This window comes from Scylla paramamosain, chromosome 10 (assembly GCF_035594125.1).
Source record: "Scylla paramamosain isolate STU-SP2022 chromosome 10, ASM3559412v1, whole genome shotgun sequence".
In the NCBI taxonomy this organism is placed as follows: Eukaryota; Metazoa; Arthropoda; class Malacostraca; order Decapoda; family Portunidae; genus Scylla; species Scylla paramamosain.
Genome location: NC_087160.1, coordinates 3,299,721 through 3,318,881, shown reverse-complemented (window position 1 = coordinate 3,318,881; position 19,161 = coordinate 3,299,721). Strand labels below are relative to the sequence as shown.

General features: G+C 37.9%; 1 protein-coding gene across 14 annotated transcripts in view; it reads left to right on the top strand.

Moving 5' to 3' along the window:
- LOC135104114 (putative leucine-rich repeat-containing protein DDB_G0290503) overlaps nucleotides 1–15,427 on the top strand; it is a 61,214-nt gene extending 45,787 nt beyond the window's left edge. For 9 of the 14 annotated variants that reach the window (XM_064011106.1, XM_064011104.1, XM_064011105.1 and 6 more), the window contains 12 exons: nucleotides 2,293–2,553; nucleotides 2,639–2,880; nucleotides 4,294–5,076; nucleotides 5,242–5,423; nucleotides 5,589–5,719; nucleotides 6,078–6,275; nucleotides 7,730–7,762; nucleotides 8,944–9,068; nucleotides 9,454–9,616; nucleotides 10,109–10,198; nucleotides 10,661–10,743; nucleotides 11,883–15,427. In XM_064011106.1, coding sequence (XP_063867176.1) covers nucleotides 2,293–2,553; nucleotides 2,639–2,880; nucleotides 4,294–5,076; nucleotides 5,242–5,423; nucleotides 5,589–5,719; nucleotides 6,078–6,275; nucleotides 7,730–7,762; nucleotides 8,944–9,068; nucleotides 9,454–9,616; nucleotides 10,109–10,198; nucleotides 10,661–10,735 — 2,283 coding nt within the window. In that variant the 3' untranslated portion in view covers nucleotides 10,736–10,743; nucleotides 11,883–15,427. Of the gene's footprint in view, nucleotides 1–2,292; nucleotides 2,554–2,638; nucleotides 2,881–4,293; nucleotides 5,077–5,241; nucleotides 5,424–5,588; nucleotides 5,720–6,077; nucleotides 6,276–7,729; nucleotides 7,763–8,943; nucleotides 9,069–9,453; nucleotides 9,617–10,108; nucleotides 10,199–10,660; nucleotides 10,744–11,882 lie in introns of those variants that run through there. The other 5 variants (XM_064011113.1, XM_064011115.1, XM_064011111.1 and 2 more) reach the window with 5 other exon arrangements.
- Nucleotides 15,428–19,161: the final 3,734 nt, after the last annotated feature.

The window sequence follows — 19,161 nt, the reverse complement described above, 5'->3', positions numbered from 1 at the left end:
TGAGACCTTGTGGGCTCCTGTGAAAGGTACTCTGGAGTTTTTCCCCTTACATGTGTTCCTGGAGAACATAAGGTGACATGTAGCATGACTTGAGTGTTGTGTTCAGCCACCCCCACTAGGGCCCTTCACCTACCCCACCTGCCCTGATGTGCTGCCACTACCATTCCCAGGGTGTGGCAATGTTTGTGCCCACAGAGTCACGTAAAGCCCTTAAGAATCCCTGCCAGTCCAGAACACTTTGTTCCCATGTGAGGCTCTCTCACTGAACTACCTCATTTATAATGGGTGAAATAATACATGTATGTTTATGCATGACTGAACAGTGGCATGAAGTGCTCATGGATTGGCCTCATAATAAAAATGTATTGATTTAAACTTAAGAAGTTTTAGATAATTTTTGAAAGGGGCTAAGTTTGCTGTGGAACATTTTGTTGTTCAAGTCAATGTCAGCCATCATGAAGATAATGCTCATACATGTAACTTTGCTATCTCTGAGAAGTGAGGGATTGTGATTTCACATGACGTTGAGGACTTCTGGTTTGTGTCAAGTGATGCACAATTTTGTGATTAAGAGTGTCTGTGTTTGTGACAGTCATGTGTGAAAATGTGTGCTCAAATTTTAAGAAACTATGACACTTTTTTATCTGCAAAGTTGAAAATTTTTCATTGTTGGAGCTGAAATTGTTGAACTACATGTAGTTGTAGTTCCTTCCACCTCCTAATGAATGGTCTGAGTCATCTTGAGAGAATGAGAGCACGGAAAACAATCAGGTATTTGTGAAACAAGTAGATAATGTCGTAGAAGAAACACCTTATTTTGTAAAAGTTGGTTTAAAGAGGCAGTGACAAAACAAGTGTGTTTTTTTCATATTGCCACTTTCTTCTTCATGTTTTCTTTGTGCTATACATCATACATAAGAAACAGCAAGATACCATGAAAAAAAAAAACAGGAAAGAAAAAAATAGCTTTATGACAAAAAAGGAAATGATGATGGTGCTTATAGACATTACATTGCTTATGAATTGCACAAAGTTTGGCTTAGGTTTGTTGTCATAATACTGGCTATGGTGAGGGCTTGTACCTGATACAGTGCTGTGTGTGTGTCCCAGTGAGCATTTTCCCTGGTACTCAGCCTTATGTTTGGAAGACCATTTTTCTTCCCGGCATTGTTTTTTATTGAAGTGAACCACTCTGTTATTCTCACATGATGGTTCTCTGATGACTACAAGCCACACACTGTTATTCTCACATGATGGCTCTTTGCAAGATGAGCATAAACAAAGCTGATGAGAGTAGGAAAACAGGGACAGTCATGGGCTGTAGCTGAATAATACATCACACTCCCATTTTGTTTATAGTATTTCTTCAGTCTTAAGTCTGGTGATGTGCTGAGAATCTATCAATTGTCAGGTTTTGTTATTAGATTGCCAGCAGATCAAAGGACTTTAGATTGAAGGAAATTATACAGCAGTGGAAGTGAGTGCAAAAGATTACTTGACGAGCTGTACTACATCACAGGTAAAGATAATAAAATGTTGACAGGGAATTGTATCAGTCTGTTGTTAAAATCAAACTGATAGGTGTTATAATTAAAATCTTTCTGCACCATCATCAAGTTCAGGTAGAAATATAGGTGTGACATGTAGCTGTGTTGCATCAAGTGTTGGAAAAAAGCTGTTTTATGGAAGAGGACACAGGTAACCTTGTGGATGCTTGCATTGAAACATTAATAGCAAATGAATAATGCTGATGCCATGAATTAATTAGTTTTGTACCTTTAAATACCTGTAACTAACCACATCTGTACTAATTAGTCTTTTTTTCTATATTTTGGGAGTATTTAACTAAAGTTATTGATTACATCTTTTACATAAACATTAACTTGTAAACAGGAGTTGTAGGCTTATTCTTTGATCATAATAAATACACTGAAAATAGCAAATGAATCACACTGGTATCTAATACACCAGAAATTAACATTCCATGTTCTCTATTGGCCTACCATAGAAGTGAACTAGTCATCACTACATGTTAACATTCATTAACATGAGCATAAACATTTCATTCTTCACTGAACATGCACTAATGCAAAATTGGCTGTTAGAAATGCATACTCATGTATAATATTGTTGTACATTCATGAGTACTTGATTCCACTTAACAATGTAACTTTTTACATGAACTCATTTTGAAACACTGAGGTTTTAAAAATTAATTTGGAAGAGGCTTGTGTATATCACAGGCTATTTAACTACATTTAACATGTGTTTTTTTTCTTTCCACAAACTCAGATTGAAAGGCTTCAGGGCTTTGAAGCATGTCTGGAAGAGGCTCGTGCACAACTTGCAGCGGCAGCAGCCAAGCGCCTCAAGTTGGAGGAGAAGCTCGCGGCAGGCACGGGCACCAGTGCGCCCCTCAAGACGGAGATAGAGCAGCTGCAGCAACACAATCAGCAGCTCAAAGACACCCTGGAACACTACCAGAAGGAGAAGGAAGAAACCAACAAAAGAATAGCTGCTTTGGAGTCCAGTAATGATGACAACAAAAACAAGGTAGTTTATGAGCATGTGTCAGATTCATGTGATGCCACCCTGTGGAGTTGTAGAGAATATGTTGTTTACATGTGTATTGTTTCAGATTATGGACATGGAGTTGTCTCAGAAAAACCTCCAGGAAAACATCAATAGATTGAGTCAAGAAAAAGAAAGATTACTTCATGAGATTCAAGAAGGATCTTCAGAAGGAATGATTAATGTGTTGATCAAGGAGAAGGAGGAACTAGAGGAAAGACTCACTAAAGAAAAGGAAGCTCAGATGAAGGAATATCAAGGAAAGAACAAATCCCTACAAGACAAGGTTGAAAGTCTTGAAGACATAAGGTATGTTAACTGAAATATTCACTGCTAATTCAGTGACCTGGCCTGACATTGGAGAAAGATTCTAGCCTTTAAGGTTGCTTGGCCAGAATGTATAACTTTGTAAATATATGTATGCATAGAGTGTGTGTGTGTGTGTGTGTGTGTGTGTGTGTGTGTGTGTGTGGGGCTGATAAACAGAGATGTGCCACATTCTTGCTTGACTTTGTCAAACTTTTTTTTTTTTTTTTTTTTTTTTTTTTTTTTTTTTTTAATGAAATGAACATATACATTTGCCTCTAAGAGGCAGCTGGGTTTCTATGCATAAATGGTAGCTGGCACCATGCATAACTCAGCTGTGAGTCCACTTATGGAGAGCACTCAGATCCATCCATTATGCCAAGGTAGTTAAATCTCCCAATGATGTTTCCACTAGACACCAATCTCTCATTTGTCTGGGCACCTATAGATGAAGAAATCCTCAGCATCCTTCCTGTAATGGGTTGTGGTGTGAGGTGACAACTGTAATGAAAACTTCCAGCTTTGGTTTTCAAGCAACAAGATGTCTGAGCCCAACTTGCTACTGAGCAGCCACTCTTGCTAATAGTATAACCATGGCATAAATCCCTGAATTCCAGACAGTATGGTGCAGTCATCCTAACACATTCCCCAGTTTATGCCATGTGGGATCTGACCATGATCGTCCCTTTAAGGATGCATGATACCTGAGTATTGATTGAATATAAGTATTTTGTGGAATTATTGGTTATGTCAGACAAGTGTCGAGAATCACCCAAGGCTGCGGGTTAAGTGGTGGACAAGTGAAGAGTTACCAGCAAGCCACGGACAACTGAAGACCCTGAATGGAATGCGTATCATTTATCTGTCTCCTGTGACAACAATCATCCAAATCTTGACTCATCGAAGTAATAAGGACCTGATGACTCATGTGAACTGCACTCCCACCACTGTCACTTGGCCGTCACTTGACACAGACACTTTCCTAACTGGACGAGATGTGTCACTGATGGCTGTGTGAATGTGTGAGTGGCTGTAGGTTGACACTGTTTAGAGTGTCAGTTTGGGTGGCAACTGAGTGTTCAGGGCACAGCTTGCACTTCATATCACTGCATATTCAGTTTTGCAAGCATTGATATATTTTTGAGGTGTGGTATTAATGATCACCTTGCATTAGTGCTGTAGAAGTGCTTGATATTTCATTGAAATCATGACAGGCTGTAAATTGCTGCTTCAATCTTTTCTTTACTTCTTTATCACTATAGATAACTCTAAATCTTGTATAAATGTAGGCTATAATATATCAAGCTATCAGTTCTCTATATGTAGATATGTATATTTATTGAGGACTAGACAGATTTTTAAAGTAACTAAAAGTAGCTCTCTTACAACAAGACTTAAAGGAATGCCTTTCTGCAGGCATGGTTATGAGAAGCAAATAAGCCAGGTAGAAGCAAACAATGCTGAAATGCACAGCAAGATAGGAAGTGTGCAGCAGGAGCGTGATGCAGCCAGGTCTGAGACTCATCAGATCCTTGCACAGAAACAAGATATAGAAGAGAGATTCAAAGAAAATCTAAAGATTAAAGAAGCACTGAAGGAAGAGATAACCTTGCACAAAGGCAACATTAACAACATGAAGGAGGAACTGGAAGCAGAGAAGAATAAAGTTCAGACAATGGTTGAGACTATCAGCACTTTGCAGAACAACATCCTGAATCTCCAGAAGCAAATAGAAGGACTCAATGAAACGTGTGGCAAGCTTGCCCATGACCTGGAGGCAGAGAGCAAGCTGAGAATGGAGGCACAGGCACAGCTGACACAGGTGCAGCAGCTCAACAAGCAGCTGCAGGAACATTTTGGTGTTGGTGACGTAATGCTTTGCCAGCTTAAAGTAGAGCAAGACAAGCTACAGGCGTCCATGTCTTCCCTGTCAGCAGCCTGCAACACAAGCACAAGTACCGAGCTCCACTCCCACCCTACAGAATCTTACTTAAATGAACAAACTCCTCTGGTAGATAGGACAGACTCCTCAGGCGACGGAAATGTCGCTGCCGAACAATTAGCCGAAAAAACGCCAACGAATGTAGAACAACGAATTAAGGTTGATGAAGTAAGGAGGTTAAAGGCTGTGCTAGGGGCAAGGGATGAAGACTTGAGTAGGACCAGACAAACCATTAAAGACTTACAGGACAGATTAAGGCAAGTACCTTTTCCATAGTGACATAATGTGTGTGACTGAAAGGACTTTCTGTTGCTGATTACAGTTTCTTCTTTATACAAAGTGCATGAAGTAGTTAAGGCGACTATGTTAGAAAAAATAACCATTGTATTAAAGACTAATATGTTGTTACAAACTATCCACAGAATAGCGGAAGTCGTCAGTGGTGAAGTGGAAGAATACAGAAGAAGAGTGAGAGAACTAGAAGCCAAGCTCTCCGAGGCAGAGGAACAGCACCGGCAGCAGGTGGAGGCAGCAGCACAGGAGGCGGAGAGGCGCGTCGCAGCTAAGGAACAGGAATGCCTGAACACCATCTCCACTGCCTATGGTACCAGGCTGATCATACATTTGTCATTAATATGTAGTGCCTGATGTAAGATTTCTTAGGATGTGTTTCATGTTGTGTAAGACTTTGCTCTTATGAAGGCACTTTACTCATATTTGTAAGTTAACCTTATTCCTACTGCTACTTGAAGGGATAATGTTTCTGTAGACCAACAGGACAGTGAGACCACCGCCTTGGTACGGCAACACCAGGAGGCATTGAGGGAGGCACAGCAGGAGGTGAAGGAAAAGACAGCTAAGCTTGACACAATGTCTCAGGATTACATTTTTAAGCTTAAGGTATGACTACATTCAGTACTAATTCATCATGTCTGACTGCTTAAGACAAGTGAAAGTAACATGAAAGATCATTGACTAGTGTTGCACTGCATCTGTAAAGAAAAGAAAGAATGAAGTGGTAGATGTGGTTGTGTGTTGTGTGCATTGGCAATGAAAGGGATCAAAGAAACCATTACAGTTCTTGACACTGGACAGATGACAAAGCATGACCTGTGTAGATGTAAAAACCTGACTTAGAATAGTAATTAGGTTGACTTTATTTGTTCATCTTCCTACTAAACTCCTGTATAATCTAACAATTATGATCCTCATCCTGCACGGCCCTCACAAAGTCCTTCCCTTGTGTGCCCAACTCCAGGAGAAAGATGATGAGTTGTGCAAGTTTGTTCAACAGTACGAAGAACAGCTTGCCAAAATGAAAGCCCAGAATGAGGTGCATGTCAAGGAGATAGAGGCCACATGGAAGGCCCGGGCGGAGAAGATGGTGAAGCAGAGGGAGGGTGAGCTACAGCAGGAGATGAACGGTCTCAAGCAGGATTGGACCAAGGAGCGCAGGGTGAGGCATCTCGTTCTTGCAAAGTTTGTGCCGCCGTCAGTAATTTTTTAGGCTTTTTTGTAGAGAATATAATTTAAGGTATTTAGCACATTTAATTTGATGTCTAATACACTGAAATGTTTTGTTGATGAGGTGAGTGAGAATAACTTTCAGGCATGAATATAATATTTTCTTCATTACCTATTTTCATGAGCACAAAATAACAAGCACATAAGGACAGATCTGCTGTAACTCCTTTGTTTCTTGAAATTTTATGATTTGTAGGTAAATGTAATGAGTGGACAGTCAAAGCCTGAGTGATTCTTATTTGATTTTGACTGTGCTGTTGATGCACTTTCTTCATTCTTGACTCGCTGCACTGCTCATATCACAAGGTGCAGAATTCATCACACGTGTATGATGCCCATATATACACAAGATATATAGAAAAAAAGTTACATGTAATTTCCATCTCATATTTTTATTGATTGATCTAAAAAAATAAGAATATCTTTTGTCAATGAAAAATATTTGCTGCAACTTTTGTTGTTTTGTAGCAATTGACTTGTTTTACATGGAGAATGACGGATCTGTTCTTTACTGCTTTTTTTGACAATGTAACAATTTAGTTGTGGTAGTGATATGAGTGCACGCTAATTCTGCACGTTTTCTTTTGTAATATACATGATAGAATGTGTTGTACTTAATGTATTAAGGAATCAGGTACAAGACTGTATCAAAGGAATAATGAACTTTACTGTAGGTGGAATACCAGCAGTGCAAATTATAGCTGGTGCAACTTAAGCTGTAAGTTGAATAGCTGCAGACTGTATAGGCAAAGCTACTCACATGCTCATTAGTGGAACCTAGAGATGGAACATTGGTGCTGCTGGAGAATTATAAGGAAATGGCAAGAAAATGCTTTGGTCTGACTTGTACTTCACTGATTTCTGCATAATGGAACTTTTTTGTAAACCCTGAAGTATGGTATACCCAAATTTGATGTACCCCCAATAAAAAAAATAAATAAACGAAAAATAAAAAATATTGGCAGTGTAGCAGTGTGATGAAATTTGAGAAATGGGCTACAATTTATGGGAAATGACACAGATATATTGGTACTACTGGTGTGAGAGGTGCCAAATATAAACATATACCTCCTACAGGCCTACACTATAACATACATGGCAACTCTACCATTTCTGTTAAGCAAACAGGCCTACCAACACAACCAGCTGACCCAGAGACAGAGCATTTCATATATCGTCCGACCCCAGGTTGCTGATACTTTTTTTATTGGTGGTACAGTGTATCCTTTTAGAGCAATGTTGTACCCTTTAGTGAAGTAAGGTGGAGAGAAGTACAGCACATTCTTGGTTTTGTTCATTATGTTTCGAATGTTGTGTATAAGATTGCCTTTGTTATTTTTACCCAAGTATCTTCCTTCTTTTTTCTTTTTGTTTTAATTCTCTTAGAGTCCTGAGCCTGACCCTGCTGAAAGCCCCAAGGTATGTGTGCTCATATTGAGCTGCAGCTTTCCATTGACATGCACTAAAGATTTAACATTTTTTTGTATAACTGCATGCTCACTTAACCCCAAAGATTAGAACATGTGTGACTTGCATGTGAGAGAAAATTTTGTATATCTTGAAGGACAGAAGTTAAATCTCAGGTGTGATTATTGCAAGATTTTAAAGTAAAGATTTTGTTTTAATACTTAAAAAATGCATATGAAGTCCTATTTTGATACATGATCATATTCAGTGAGAACATATGATGAAAGTTTGTGTGTGTGTTGTTATTATTATTGTGATGTGGATGCACAAAGTAGTTGTTTCTTGGATAATGTGACAGCTCCCATCATAAAAGGAATCTTGGTCTCTCACTTGTGTATCTCATCACAGGATTAGTGAAGCTCCACTACACACAGGAAGCTCCTCCCATGTAGCTGATTACTGTTGTGGAGGCGACTCATGAAGTGGTGATTTCTGTAGTATCCCATTTAGCCAAATCCTACGTAAATATCTGGAAACGTCACGTAACTAAATTTTTGTCACCGGATATAACATACCACATACAGAACTATCTACACTTGACACCTGTTTCAAGAACTCTCCCAGAAGGGCTTGTATTTATTCCTGTCCCTGCATGAAAAATCCGTAAAGGCATTACAAAATAAGTTTGGTCCAAATTTTCAGAGCTGCTCAATAGAATTATTGGGGTCATTGTTGTGAAAATTTGTGTGTGATGTTATGAAAAGTTATTCCCTTTTTTTTTATGATGCAGAAACAGTATCATTAAATCATATATAGCAAGGGTTAAGCAAATAAAATGGTGAGTCATGAACAAAAATGGCTGAAGACCAAGTTATTTAAATATTTGTAAACAAGGGAAATGGCTGCAGTTGTTGCTGTTTGGGAAAAGATTGATCTGTGATGTAACACACATTATGATCAATCTTTAATTGTTGAAATACTCCAAAAAATATAACAAAATTTATTTTAAGAAACTTGCAGCATAATAGATCTCAGTATGTGTGTTACCATCAGTCATACATATAGTATATTGCTGTTAAAAGCATCATACATTTTTCTTCTCTTTCTTTTACATGACAAGAAAACTTGCCAAGACATGCTTAATTATAACTCCCTCTTCCAGTCATTCATTGTGTATATTCTCCATTGTCTAGGAACTGGAGAGGCTGACCCAGGTAGCAGCTGCTGCCTTCCAGAGTGGCACCGAGTCAGTGGAGCTCCTCAAGAAGCAGGTGGCTGCTCAGCGCAGGGAACTGGAGGATGTGAAGCTTAACCACGGGTGAGTGTTATCATCGTCCTGATGATGTTCACTGCCAGGGTAATGTCATTCAATGCCTGTCCATTTTATTATATTCTTCCACATGTGCAAGGTAGCATTTTTAGGTTTCTTACATATCTCACTCCTCCATCTGGATCTTAGTATTGTATTCATGTCAATTTTATTATATTCTTACACACATGGAAGGTATTATTTTTACATTTCTTAAGATTCTCACTCACCCCTCTACATCTTAATCAGGACACCTTTATGAATCACAGTCAAGATATCGCCCATTATGCCTTGCCTTTTGTAAGATGTGAAGGAAAAACAAAGCAAAATTACCCCTTACATTGGTCATGGTTATTTCCACCCTCTAAATGCAGAACTTTGTCAAACCCTTCAGGAAAGAAGTAGGAGAGCTGAAGGCCCTGCTGGAGCTGAAGCGAAGGACAAGGGCTTCCAGCGGAGGCTCAGGAGTCCGGCTCGGGATGGCTCTTGAAGAAGCAGCAGAGTTTGAATACCTCAAGAATGTTTTGTACCAATACATGTTGGGCAAAGAAACACAGGCAAGTTGAAATGTCATATGGAAACCTCCACTATAATTGCCATCTTCTTTCCCCCATCCCCCCATGCCTGGGAGTATGAGGATGAGGAAACCAGAAGAAAAATGTTACAGAAATATTAGTGAAACTGTCAGTTATGTATTAAACTCACACAACTCTTGCCTTCATAACAGTACACACATTCACATCTTATCAAACCACCTAACTGACACTATGGCCTGGAATCATCATGGTTCCAGTTAAGTGAAAAGAGTTTACTTAAACAGAATTTTCTTCATTCTATTGTCACTCAATACTTTTCATGTTCATATAACAGTTATTTGTAATATGTCATCTTTCTGATCATTTTCAAAGTAGATCAACAAGGGACACCTGCCATAGAAGTCTCCTCATCATCTCATAATGTTCTGCCTGTACAGTATTCCTTTATAACACATGAATATAAAACAGCTATATTATCAGAATAAACCAGTAGAATCACCATCTTTCTTCCAGACATTAAGTAAAGTGTTATGTGCTGTGGTGAAGTTTGATGGTCGGCAGCAGCAAGAAATCCTGGAACATGAGGAGCGGCGCCAGAGTATGGTGAGTGTCGGGTGAGGGAAGGAAGGAAGGCAGCTCAGGCAGGACAGGCTGGGGGAAGAAAGGGAGCCCAGGAAGAAAAGGGTGGGAGAGGGAAGGGAGCCTAGGCAGGACAGGCTGGGGGGAGGGAAGGACAGGCTGGGGGAGGGGCCTGGTGACATAGAAGTGATGAGGAGGACAGGTAGCCAAGATGGGCTGGTTGCACATGAAACAAAACTGGTATCTCTAAACATCTCTGTCATGATGTTTAATTTCCAAAACTGTTGCTGGAGAGGTTGTCAGTCACTCTCCACAGCTGTGACAAATACATCTCTCTTTCAGTTTTATATTAATTCTTCATATATATTCACTGAAGTGCATACCAGTAAGGTAGGAGAAATAGATATACAAAACTATTTCTTTATTCATTTACTGTTTTTTTTTATTTGTGTATTCATTGATATGTGACATGTTGGTAATTATCAGCTGAGGTCAGTAAATGGCTCAGTTCATCCCAGCATTCTCCAAGAAGGAAAGTCAGCTGTGTCCAAGGCGCTCTGACTGCACAGGCAAGGACTGTGGTCTGCCATTAACTGATTGTGTTCAGTGTGATTATTTTATTGGCATGGATGGCTGAAGACATGTGGTGTTCATTGGCAACTAAATCCTCTAACAAAATTGTGCTTGATGAGATCTGTAAGTGTTGATATGATTCTGAAGGCAAAAGACCCATAAGGAGCAGCAGCACCTCTTCCTTGCCTCAAATAACAGCCTCCAGTAATGCTCAGTAGTGCATGGAGATTACTTATCAATCAGCTTTCACCAACAGTCTTTAAGGTGAAAAAGTAGACAAAAGAATGTTGAATTTCACCTGTAGCAGCAGTCACTTCATTCATTAGTCCTGCTGGGTCCAGAACTATCACTTGTTTTTCACCCAGTCAACTTATTGCAGCAGAGGAGTGATCATGTATCTTTTTTTATTATTATTAGAGACTCATAGTAAAGTTATAGTGATAATCATATGTTAGTGTTTAGCAGTTAATTGAAGTTTCATTAAACACTTAAGATAAGCAGAGAGGTCTTTTAATGATTTTTAAGTAGTAGACAGCTCTTCACCCCATTCCAGTATTCTTATCAGAAAAAAAATATTGCCATGTTGTCAGCACTTCAGAAAACTGACGTTGTTACTGAGTCATATCACATTCATATCATATACATTTCCTACTTCTTGCAAAGACTTTTTTGGGTCCCTCCTCAGTTTCTGTGACAGTTTCTTCTCCACTTTGCTTAACATTTTTCACAGCTACTTGTCTGGTGTGCTGTCTCCCCATCTCTTTGACCTCCCTCTCCCCTCTCTTGCATCATTATTTATGGACTTAATTACATGAAAGGACATTTAGTCAACCAATATCAAATTTAACTGGTTGTTTTTAGTGTTGCTTTAGCAGCTTCATTGATCCTGAGGTCAGTCAATCAGTCAGTCCAGTTTAGTTGTTATTGTTTCTCAAATTTCTTAAGTGCAAACTTTACAACACAGTTATTGTTGTTCATAGACTGCCTTCCTCTCTTTACCCTTTTATGACACTGCTTCTTTGGACATCCTTTGTTAAGTTTTATTCCCAAAGACTGTAGTGTAAGATAATTAGATAGTCATCACCATGTCAGTGCAGGACAAAAATGTAACAGTGTTGGTGTGTTGTTCCCACAGCTGGCGGGTTGGTCACAAGGCTTGGGCTTCTACTGAGGGATGCAAACGACATCTGCCACCTGAAGGGAAATAGGTAAAAATATGTTCATAAAAGTACCTGAATTATGTTAAAAAACCAGCTTATGACTGGAGATTTGTGGTTATTACACTCAGTATCAGGTTCATTGTACAGTGTTCCATGTTTAGCAGTCTACAGCTAAGCAGCTCAAAGGAAGTGATGGTGTCAGTATACACAATACTTGTTCTGTTACTCCTCAGCACAAATATTAAAAGTCACAGTTTTATAGGAAAATGCTAATACTGTGGGATAGCCAGTGATCATTTCAACACTGCATGAGTGTGGCTGTCAGGGTCCACAGAAACATTTCTTGTGGACGGCATTGTTTGTTACATCAACCTTATTTTTCATTCTTTTACTTGATTCGTGTTTGATTATTTTTTTCCCCATATTAAACTGTTATCCTCAGAAGACCTCAACTCAACACAACTTAGAAAATAGATATACCCACCAGGTGCAGCATGAGTTTTATTTATTTTTAATTACAAATTCTTTGACACTAAAACATCAACATACATACTCCTCTTTTTCCAGTGGTAATAAAGAATCTAGTCATTATAGTCATATTCTTTGTAAAGACTCATGATTTTATTATATCTTGGCTGGTTTTAGTGCAGAGAACCCTCATGAATGCTGCCCAACATTTTTTATTACCTACGTAACATTATATATAACCAGAGTATATTTTTAAAGCAATAAAATCTGTATGTATGTTTTTTGTAAGTGTGCAATGCGGCTGTAGAATCTGGGTTTCAAAATCCTGTTTTTCTTTGTATTTTCAAGCTGTGGTTAACTTCTTAGCATATTAGCAAATTCATTGAAAATATTAATTCACTGATTGATGATTGATCTACTGAGTTATGGATGATTTATCTACTAATATGAGAATAGTGCAAATTATACTGATTGAGACGCTCACATATTTATGACAGTTGAACACTGACCTATATTTATTATCATTTTATAGATATTATAAGGATATGAAAAGCACACACTTGTCAGTCCTCTTCATCTTACTTTTTCCAAACTAGAGAGATTTTTATTCTGATTAATGAACAATTTCCATTATATAGTATGTCTGTGTATTCTTTCATACTGTTCATCAGCGGCCAAATGTATATAGCAGAACATTTATTTGTGAGAAACTTGGTGTCAGTTTGAATAAGAAGCTGAATGCTGACTAAAGCAACTCACACACTGCAGCACTGGATCATAGGCTCATTGAGGCTGATGTTGCTGTGATCCAAGTTCTTCCAGCTTTTGAGGGAGAGAGAGAGAGAGAGAGAGAGAGAGAGAGAGAGAGAGAGAGAGAGAGAGAGAGAGAGAGAGAGAGAGAGAATGATCCCCTTCTTCAATACATCTCAGACATCATCATTTGGTGCCCTTCTCAACTGATCAGTCAATTGATATAAACAAATTAACATTTTATATTTAGTACTTATTGATGTGTATATAATTAGCCCGAGATTCTCTTCCTTACTATAGGAGAAACTCATAATTGAATTGTTTGATGCCCACATAATACATAAATAATGGTATTGGTCAAGTGTCAGCTACAGGAATTAGGAAAAAATTCCTGAGGGTTAGTCAGTGTCTTTCATTCATATTTCCCAAGGTGTAGGTGGCAAAGTGCGTGTTAAAAAATGGGTCATATTTTAAAAACACAGTTGATGAGGCAAGTATAGTGTTTATCAAGGGATGTTTCCCAGCCTTCTGTTTGTTGTTTGAATGGTCCAAAGGCTTGGTATTTGAAATGAGAGGCTTGTAAAAAATCAGGCCAGGGAAGACATAGCATTGCATTATGCTAGGAGGGTGTTTTGCAAGAGGCTAACTGGAGAGTTGAGTTATAGCCATTAACCATCTGTTAAGAAGTTCCACCAGGAGGCAAGATGGCATTGATATAACAGGTTGCGTTTAGCAGAGAATCAAGAAAAGGAATACTGTGTACCATAAGGTATATTATTGTAATGTATGTATATGGATAACTATAAGATATCATTCAAATGTTTTAAGTCTCTACTTCAGTTTAGGAAAAAATTATTACAAGCTCTCTTAAAGCTTTTCTCTTCTGAAAATATCTCTTTAATGTTTAACAAGAGCAGTGATCCAGAAGGGACTTGTTTTACAAGATTGACTCAAACCTGTGGAAGAGAAGCCTCAATAGAAATGCTGAGAATTGCATTAATCACATCTTACAAGGCAGAAGTTTTCATTTTTGAAAGATTAGTTATGAAAGAATAAAGAATAAAGATTTAGGAAAATATTATTGAGACTCGCAAGATCCAGTACTAAATTATTATTGAGACACAAGATTATTATAATTGCTATTATAATAATTTCTTTCCTTACCGAGTGCCAAGTGCCAGGTGGCACTGTGAACATGACACTGTCTCTCTCTTTTACAGTCACTCCATTTATGCTGTTGATTTTCTTAGATATATGTTGTTGTTGTTAGAGAGAAATTTAATATAATTTTGTTGTACATCCTATAGCTTTATTTATTACTTTACTTAGCTTTGAGTGATTATCTCAGCTTAGTTGTCAACTCACTTTATATACATGTCATATTTCCTGAGCCTGCAACCTTTAGCCAGTCATTGTAGCTAGGGAATCTGTTTAGCTGGTCACTTTTTTGATATTTAAACCTTCAAAGTGTTTCTACAGGACTTTCTGTGTGAAACATTGAAAAGTGAAACTATTTCACTTTTTATTTTTATCTGTGTGGCTATTGAAAAGACTAACCCAAAACTAGCAAGAGTTTTTCCATGCGGTAGAAACCTTGAATTAATAATATGTTATATATATATATATATATATATATATATATATATATATATATATATATATATATATATATATATATATATATATATATATATATATATATATATATTTTTTTTTTTTTTTTTTTTTTTTTTTTTCTCCCAGAATTGGCAGTCTTGCATGAAATAATTGGGTTCAACCCATACCTTGGCCTTATGAAGGTTTATGAAACAGATCATCATTGGATTCAGTTTATATATATATATATATATATATATATATATATATATATATATATATATATATATATATATATATATATAGTATATCAAATTTTATTTTTTTTTTTTTTTTTTTTTTTTTTTTTTTTTTTTTTTTTTTTCTCAAAATATCACATTATGATTGATATATTTCTATCAGTCTAAAATATATATCTGTATATACTTGTACAAAGTTTTCAAGTACCAAGGTTGTCAATATCACACTGTGGGAACATGCACATCCAAGCCTCACCCAAGCAGCTTGTGTTTCGTATCTTCTGGTTGAACTCGTCTTGTGTACTAAAACCACTGCTTTAATTTATTAAGGTCCTTAGTGCAGAAACTCAAGGGTACAGTCATTACCTAGAGTATTCAAAGTTCCTTGTGGTAACACATTTGCTAAAAAGCTTTCCAAAGTGTCTGTGTAAACAGTGTATTAAAATGATTATAGATGAAGGTTTAAATTTGTATCAATAACCTTTTCCAAGGCAAGATTGTATTGCCCAGAGTATATATGTACATTTGGGATTCACAGATTTGTGTCTCCTTATGACTGATAGCCATTAAAAAGTAAGTAACTATAGTACTGTGCCTTCCTGAGTGCAAGGCAGTGAATACAACCACCTAACAACTTAGATCCTGGCTGGAATTTATTCTAATGCACATTTGCATAATGGATCAACAATGCTAGTGAAGACTTTTTGTTTGTTGCTGTACCAATCACAAACTCATTTTAATTAATGAATTAGTCTATGATTTCCTTGCACTGTACGTGCACCATCACGATGGATACATCTCACACAACAATTATTGGTGGCCAGAATGCATGTATTTTTGTTTAGTGTGAAGGGTTGGTCCACTCACCCAGATGGATTTAACATAGCAGGTAGAAAAGTATCTTTGAAAAGCATGGAAGTCAAAGCACAAACCTGTAATGATATGGTGCATTTTCAAGCAAATGACTCAGTAAAAGTGAAATAGAAGGAAAGGGTCCTGGAGTAAACAAATAAAATAGAAAAAAAAAAGTACCTATGCAACAATAAGAATAAACTATGGCTCCTTTGTACCTTTGAGAGAGGAAGAGAGATCACACAAAAATAAGGAGATTGCTTTTATGTGAATGGCTGGTTTGCTCTCCCAGTTGCAGTTAGCATTTATCTAGTAGCAAAGTACATCTGGGAAGCATGAGATCACCACATTGACTTTTACAGTTAATTTTACAGAAAATTTGTTATTCTAATTTATAACGCTATAACACACACACACACAATATATATATATACTCGTATATATATATATATATATATATATATATATATATATATATATATATATATATATATATATATATATATATATATATATATATATATGGCAACTAGTGTGCATGTAGTACATTCAAATAATGGAAATTGCTGATGACTGACACTATTATTATTTCAGTGTCAATCATAATTTCATTGATTTTCTTTTTTCAAATGCTGCAAACATGTACATTGCTAACAAAAAAAAAAATATATATATATATATATATATATATATATATATATATATATATATATATATATATATATATATATATATATATATATATATATATATATATATATATATATATATATATATATATATTTTTTTTTTTTTTTTTTTTTTTTTTTTTTTTTTTTTACAATGAAACACGGTGCGTCAGCCAACGCCATTACTTTCATTCAGTTTTGATCTGATAAGAAAGCTATATGAAAATAGTGTGTGTGTGTGTGTTTAATTTTCCCGACCATGATAACTCATGACTGCTGCTGTCACTCCCGAATAGAGTTTGAGTTTATAAAGACCGATCTTTGGATAAGACCTCATATCTATATCGGTCTCAATAAACTCAAAGCCTTTTACACTCATTATTTAACCGTGGTGGATGTGTGTGTGTGGGTGTGTGTGGCAGCAGGAATTTTTCAAGGCTGATTATAGTGGCTGTGCCTTCCTTGCAAGTGTCAGTCCCACCTATATAACCGTCACCTGTCATTACCGAGGACACTCTCCCCCTTCCCAGGATCATCCCCACCCACCTTCCCGTCCTTACAATCGACATCAACTTCTCCCCATGAAAACGCTCACATTTCTCTGTCGGTGACAGGCCAATACGTCTCCTGTCTGAGCTAGGATGTTTCACGCATTATGTGGCGCCCACCCCTTATCGATGGCGTATCATTCCCCTCTAATGAGGTTAACTTTTTCCCAAGGGCGCGCTTTCGCTTTATAAGGGTGCGACTTACCCACCCTACGAACCCGTGAACCCATCCCTTTCTCAAGGGCGCGGCCTTCTTCCCCAGAGAATCCCTCTTCCTTTTCTCTTTCAGGCATATTGACCGCTTTTCTTATAAAAAAAAAATAAAGATTGCACATATTTTGCACATATGGTTTCAAAGCTAACAGATTCGATATCTCTAAAGAGTATCGATCACTTCGGTGTGGGAGGAGAGTTCCTTGCTTTGCCTTCATACATGTTGGTATGTTGCCTGTGTGTGTGTGTGTGTGTGTGTGTTGCAAGTGGTGAGGACATACGCATGTCAAGAAACAGCAGCTCCTTCACACGAGGGACAACAGGAAGCAGCGGTGCCTTAGGTGATGTATAGAGCGCTCACAGTTATGACCCGTCCGAGCCAAATAGCTGAAGGGCGGGGCAAAGAGAGCTATCTCTTATGTTTGTATACTGTGATTCTTTCTCTCCAATAGCAGAACTATTCAGTTGATAAGCAGCTGGTGGTAAATACAGCTTGCATTTATACGTTTTAACAACGCGGCGTCAGTTCGCATCCTTTCTATGATGTGTACGTGCCGATGAGCACGTGTTGATACAGGTGAGTATGACCCAGGTAAATAAATGCAGCCGTTCGTGTGTTGCTGTTTAAACTTTGCAGCAAGACCCAGTCAGGGCGGGTGATTGTCTCATCCGTAATCTTAATCACCACGAGCATTTTTTGTCTCACAGACGCACTTAGATGGCACATTGCCATATCTTATAATGTACAGACTAGCAGTGTTGTGGGCATCGTGAAGTAGCTCAGGTTCTTTTTTTTTTTTTTTAGATGTGCTTAAAGTGCCAGGTAGAAAGTATTTCACCTGTAGCTAGCTATCCATTGAAAGCACGATAATCTCTCTCTCTCTCTCTCTCTCTCTCTCTCTCTCTCTCTCTCTCTCTCTCTGTTTATTTGAATAAGTTGTAGTCGGTGTCCATTTTACACAAACGCCAGGAGTTCCAACAGGTCATGAGCAACACGCGTGGCCTCATTCCCGTCTTGACGTCACAGTGGTGGTGCCACACTCGATCGGTTGTCACGGCACTCGCCAAACTATTGGAAAAAAAAAAAAACATATTACTACTTCATCAACTGCGCGCAGTAACCGATAGGGGCATTATTTATATTTATTTATACCAATTATGCATATTTCACGGTAGTTGGCCGTCTGAGAATAGCGTTACAACGTAGTAAGCAATTCTTATATATGTACAAAATGCAATTTCCGAGAATGATTGCACTACATCCATGAAGGAAATGAGTGTCTGAGTCATAATGTAGGCACCAGGAAAAGTTTCAACGCTGCAATGTAATTATTAATGAGGCAAGGGGGGAAGTTTTAAACGTGGTCAGGAGGATGAGTGCCTGACGTCACCGCCGCGGGTCTGCACGTGCACGATCCCAAGGTGCCAGATAGCAAGTAATGCCATGCGTCGCACTACCATCCTGTTACCTTCCCTCCTTAACACCATTATAACAAACTTCACAGGGGGCATCCTGAACAGGGGCAAATGTTATATAATGACCATAAAAGGCCAAATGACGAGGAAACGGTTATTTGAGTCAATTGACCGCACCTCCGTATGTCCTCATTTCTGATCCACTAGCTCACTATATCTCTATTGGAAACTTTATAGCAATGGTGGATGTTAACACCGACACACCCGCACTCTATGTACAGTGACGAGCGCTACGATATGTCGTCATATTGACCTTCAGGTAAAAGTGAGCATTTCTAGTCGCCATGGGAGGAGCGAATCTCACCATGTAGTTTAAAGTCACTAACAAACCTCTTATTTCGCTTCGATGGAGGTCATATTCTCCTTTCAACGACGGGAAAAGATGGTTTTAATTAATATGAACTTATTATCATGCATCAGGACGAGGTAGTGGACGTGAAAACC